The 5,008-nt window shown below is 59.1% G+C and overlaps 2 protein-coding genes across 2 annotated transcripts; one reads left to right on the top strand and one right to left on the bottom strand.

The window, feature by feature from the left end:
- Positions 1-265: 265 nt before the first annotated feature.
- On the top strand, positions 266-1,645 carry IE81DRAFT_355688 (hypothetical protein; the record flags this gene model as incomplete). The annotated part of the gene is made up of 3 exons (XM_025516676.1): positions 266-355; positions 400-585; positions 663-1,645. The coding sequence occupies 3 exons, from the start codon at positions 266-268 to the stop codon at positions 1,230-1,232; spliced, it is 846 nt and encodes a 281-aa protein (XP_025365822.1). The 3' UTR covers positions 1,233-1,645.
- A 357-nt stretch (positions 1,646-2,002) lies between these two features.
- Positions 2,003-4,900, bottom strand: IE81DRAFT_327266 (exocyst complex component Sec6; the record flags this gene model as incomplete). The annotated part of the gene is made up of 5 exons (XM_025515065.1): positions 2,003-2,327; positions 2,439-2,544; positions 2,661-2,942; positions 3,032-4,491; positions 4,649-4,900. Coding segments are annotated over 5 exons (2,424 nt in total), but the record flags the coding sequence as incomplete, so codon positions are not given.
- Between the last annotated feature and the right edge of the window lie 108 nt (positions 4,901-5,008).

Genomic DNA, 5,008 nt, shown 5'->3' with positions numbered 1-5,008 from the left:
AAAGACCAAAAAGAAAGAAAAAAAAAAAAAAAATCAAGACTCGGCTGCCGCATGCGCAGCATTCTCTCTTCTCTTGTCTTGTCGCCGGCTCCCCTAGCCTACCCCCAACGCGCACACTCACCAGGAAATCATCCAACGACGCGGGTCTGAGCTTCTCTGCCAAAGGTCTCGTATCCTCTCTCGTCTTGCTCCTCTGCGACACCGGCAGCGGCGCTGGATCGGAAGATGAAGTGGCGGGGGCGAAAGCCTGTCTTTGCTGCTGCTGATGCTGCTGATGCTGCTGATGCTGCTGCTGCTGCTGCTGCTGCTGCTGATGCTGATGCTGCTCCACAATCGTTGCGGAATCCGCGTGCGGGTGCGGCTGCTGCGTCGAGTCGAGCCTTCGACGTTTCGCAATAGCGGAAGCGTCTGTATGCGCCAAGGAAGCGATTGCTGATGATCTGCGCGATGGTGTGGTGGCGGCGGTGGTGCAATGCAGCGCCTGCGAATGCGCCTGAGCAGGCTGGGTGGATGGAGCTGGGGCTGTGGCTGGGGCTGTGGCTGTGGCTGGGGCTTTGGCTGTGCGCAAAGATGAATGCTGTGTGGGTGCGTGCGCGTGCGCGTGCGCGGTGGATTGCGAAGACATCATCCTGCTGAACACATCTTCCGACGTCTTGGCAGAGGTGCTCGTGCTCGCGCTCGTGCTCGCGCTCGTGCTCGGGTGCGCCGACTCGAAGGAGAGACACTTGTCCAAGTGCTCATTGACCTCGCTCGCAGAGATGGACTTGGAGCAGGAAGGACAAGCGACAATGTCGGCGGGCCACCGCGACCGCGACCGCGAACTCTCTGATGCCGCCTCTTGGGCGACGGCGATCGCCATCGTGGATGCGCTGCTGCTGCTGCGGCCCTCGTCATCGTCATCGTCGTCATCATCATCATCATCGTCGTCGTGCGCGCCAATCGAAGGCATCGTCGTCGTCGTCGTCGTCGCGCGCAAAGTTGAAATCTCGCCATCCTCTTCGTGTGCATCAGCTCCTTGCCATCCCGCTCCCGCGCCCGCGCCCGCACCCGCACCCGCACCCGCACCCTCCCCCACGTCCGCGCCCGCGCCCGCGCCCACGCTCCTCTCCCTGTCGTGTGCTCCAGTGGGAGCATCCCTCGGCGCTCTTGACATTTCCAACCCTTTCGCCCAGCCCAGCCCAGCCCAGCCCAGCCCAACCCTCTTTCAAGAGGGTGGAGTACGACGCGAGTGATGGGGGTGCGGGTGCGCCGAGTGTGAAATCGGCTCGGCTTCACAGACAGACAGCAAGATAAGATGCAAGCTTCTCTCGCTTCTCGCGATGTGGATTTTGCCTGCCTGCTTGCTTTGCCTTGCCTTGCCTTGCCTTGCCTTGCCCATCAAACCCATCCAAATCGTCTTCTCTCAGTCAGTCAGTCGTAAACGGTGATGATTGATGCAGTGCGGGGGGGAAGATGGGAGTTCATGTGAATGGCTGGCGTGTGCTGGGGGCGCGGGGCAAGAGGGGGATTGCAAAAAGCGCACGCAGCACGCAGCACGCAGCACGCAGCGAACAGCCCCGCGCCCAATTCCACTCACGCGAGTGCTTCCTTCTCTCTCGCAAGCGCGCGCGCGCAAATGCCAAAAGTGGAGTCAAGAGTGGAGGGGAGGGGCAAGTCGCGCGCGGCGGTCGCGCGCGGCATCCGCGTCTACATATATACGCGAGCGTTTGCGCGGCTTGCATATATGCCGCCGTCATCTCACTTTCACTCACGTGACGTGATCGAGGCGATCTCTGGGCTCCAGCAGCACGCCTTCTCTCTATCGCGCACGCACGCACGCACGCACGCACGACAAGGATTCATACAAGTACATTTGCAGTCTGCAAATTCGATGCCGACGAAGGGAGGGCGAGCGAGGGAGGGGGGGGGGGGGGGGGGCAAGTCAAGTCCGTTTGCGCGGCGCGGCGCGGCGCGGCGCGGGCCGCTTGTCCTGCGTGCGCCCCTCCCTCCCCCCCAAATCTCACTCAGCCCCTCCTACCGACAGCACCGAGCGCATTGGCCGCCAATTGCGTCCATCCGCCCTGCGCACCCGCGCCAGCGCCGGCGGCATGGACGCCATGATTGGCGCTCGTCGTCGTCGTAGCAGCAGCAGCTGCTCCCACACCCGCCGACCCACCACCACCACCTCCCCCACCTCCAAATCCGAAAGCGGCCAGCAGACCTGTAGAGTTTGCAGCTTCTACGCGAGAAATCAGACTTTCCGGCTTGTCCGACATGCCCTCTTGCGTCACTTTGCGTCGAGCGGACTCCATGATGGAGGAAATGTCCGACTTTTCCAAGTCGTCCCGCTGTCCTCACCCGAGGCGAGCGAGCGAGCGAGCGGGCAAAGGTGTTAGTCGAAGTGTAGGTCGCGTTCGATGGATGTGGCGCCGATACGTCTCTGCGCCGCCGGGACTCACCGCACGCATGATGGCTTCCAGGAATGGCAATTGAGGTCCGCACATCTTTGCAAAGTTGTAGTACGACAAAAAGACCATTGTAGCGCTCGACGTGAGCATAGAGATGCTGCAAAAGACGCAGAGGTAGAGGGTCAGCCAGCCATTTAGCCAGCCATCAGCATCTTCTCTGCGATTGCGCCTCTTTTTTTTTTTTTTTTTTTAATCCTCACGACCCCAACTCACACTAGATCCAGCACTTCCAACTTCTCCTGCACGCCTTGTGCCTCCCTAAACGCTCCAAAGACGTTCTTGACGTCCCTCAGATCCTCCCTCATACGATTCGCCGCGTCCGGCATGCGCAGTTTGCTGGTTCGTCTCAGCGCTCCAATATACGCCGTCAAGAAGCGATCCATCAGGTCGTCCAACAGCACATCAAATAGCGCAGTCGAGAGGCGCTCAGAGTAGTCCAAAGTGTAATCCCGAATCGTTTCGAGGATCGCAGTGGTGGGCTCGCCCGTGTACCACCTGGACAACACACAAATGCGCCCCCGCGCGTCAGAAGAAGCGCAACTTCTCGTTTCTGCTCGCCCCCCCGCGCGCACAACCGCACTCACGAGGGAAAAGTGAACAAATCCTTGAGCGCTGGTCGGACGTCGGCAAATACCAGATCCACCAACACCTGCGTGCACCTCTTGCTGACGTCCAAGTACCCGTTGATCGCATCGTCGCAGCTCTTTTTCACCACCGGCTTGTACTTTTCGCTCACCACCCCTTCCATCCTCGCGAGCAGTTTCTCGCCAAAGTCTGCGCTCTTGAGCTGATCGTTGGCAAGCGCAATCACATACTCTACCAGTCCCTCGTTTACATCTTGCGGATTTTTGGCTTCGCGTTGCTTCTTGAATTCCGTCTCGAGCACCCTGCTCCACGTTTGTTGCGTCGAGATCACACCGCTGCACGAGTGCTGCAGTGCTCGAACGAGGATCGAGGCTTGTCCCGAGTCGGCAGACAAGTCGACTTGCTGATTGATCATTTGAAAGATCAAAGACGAGTACTGCATGCCGTACACGCCATCGCCATCCTCTTCCGGCGGAACGTCGCGCGAAACAAAGGTCCTCACTTCGTCCGACATGAGGTTCGCGATCCACTCGTCGATCTTGCGCGTGATGAGCGAGAGATAGTCGTCGATGATCGTCTGCTCCTTGCCATCCAGCAACGTGCGCGGTTCTTCGATCCACTTGACGTCCACCGCGAGCGTCTTGGTCATCGTCTTTTTGTAAGACTGGCAGAATTGGTACAGCTCCAACAGCGCGCTAGCCTCTGGATCCGTCTTGAGGATCCTCTGCGTGAGCATCTCGCCCAAATGCTTGTGATAGCTCTTGACGAACCATCGAAAGATGTTGTACTCCTGCGGGAAGAGCGGCACCAGCAATTCTTGCACCGCTTCCAGATCCTTGTAGATCCAATCCAGATGCTCCAAAAATTCCATGCAGCGCGCATCTCCGCCATCTTCCGATGCCCCGAATCTCTTCCAGCACTCTTCGAACAGCTCCAACGTAGCTCTGTCCATCGCTTCCAAGAGTTTGGGTCTGTAGAGCTTGATGACGCGCGCATTGGCAACGACGCTCCTGAAGCGTGCAGCTCCCTCTAGACCTGCCTTCTTGGCCAATCTGATGGCCGCAGCCTTTTCGTCTGCTCGCGACTCGACCTCTATGACCTTGACCAAGCGCACCACCACTCCGCCCATATCCTCGCGGGCCAGATCCAACGCTCTGCTTCCCAAGTCCCACAAATACTCTTCAAACTGCCTCACCAATCCATCCAGCGGGGCGAAATATTCCGTCAGCGTCAACCTCACATCCGAGGAGCACGTCCTTGCCATCTGCAACGTCTCGTTTCGAAAGGTTTCCAAGTTGGAGATGTGATAGTGCAACGCTAGCAGGTTGGGACAACCGTCGAATAAATCTCGACGAGAAATGGCGAGGAGGTGAGCGACAGATTCGATCTTCCTTGGCAGCGCCGCCAATTGATCCAGCATCGTGGCCGTCTGAACAAAGTTGCGATGAATTTGCGAGACCTGAGCGCGCGCGCGGGGGCGAGGGAGGTGGACAGGGGACCGCATGAGCGCCGCACCGTACCGCATCGCATCGCACCGCACCCACGCCGCGCCACAACCGCGTGTATGCGGCCTGCCTGCCTGCCTGCCTGCCTGCCTGCCTGCCTGCCACTCTCACCTCGGATATGACTCTGAAAGCGCCTCCACCCGCATTCTTGCCCTTCATCTCCTCTCCGCAGCCCTTTTCTATCTCGCCAAACGCTTCCCTCACACCAGCCACATCCCTCCTCGTAGCTTGAAGCTTCAACAATCCATCCCGCGTAGCTTCCAACTGATCCTTGGCACCCGTCTTGAGTTTGGCGCTCAATGAAGATTGCTCCTTGAGCAGCTTTTTGCGAAGCGTTGGAAGCTTGTGAAGATCGTCGGGAGACTGTGGGGCGCGCGCAAGTCGCAAGGCAGCGAGAAAGTTGAACAGACAGGCCCGGCCTTCAGCATCGCTCGTCCGCCCGCGCGCCGGTACGCATGCGCTTTTGCTTGC

Source organism: Ceraceosorus guamensis, assembly GCF_003144195.1.
Source record: "Ceraceosorus guamensis strain MCA 4658 unplaced genomic scaffold IE81scaffold_224, whole genome shotgun sequence".
In the NCBI taxonomy this organism is placed as follows: Eukaryota; Fungi; Basidiomycota; class Exobasidiomycetes; order Ceraceosorales; family Ceraceosoraceae; genus Ceraceosorus; species Ceraceosorus guamensis.
This window is presented reverse-complemented; position numbering and strand designations above follow the sequence as displayed.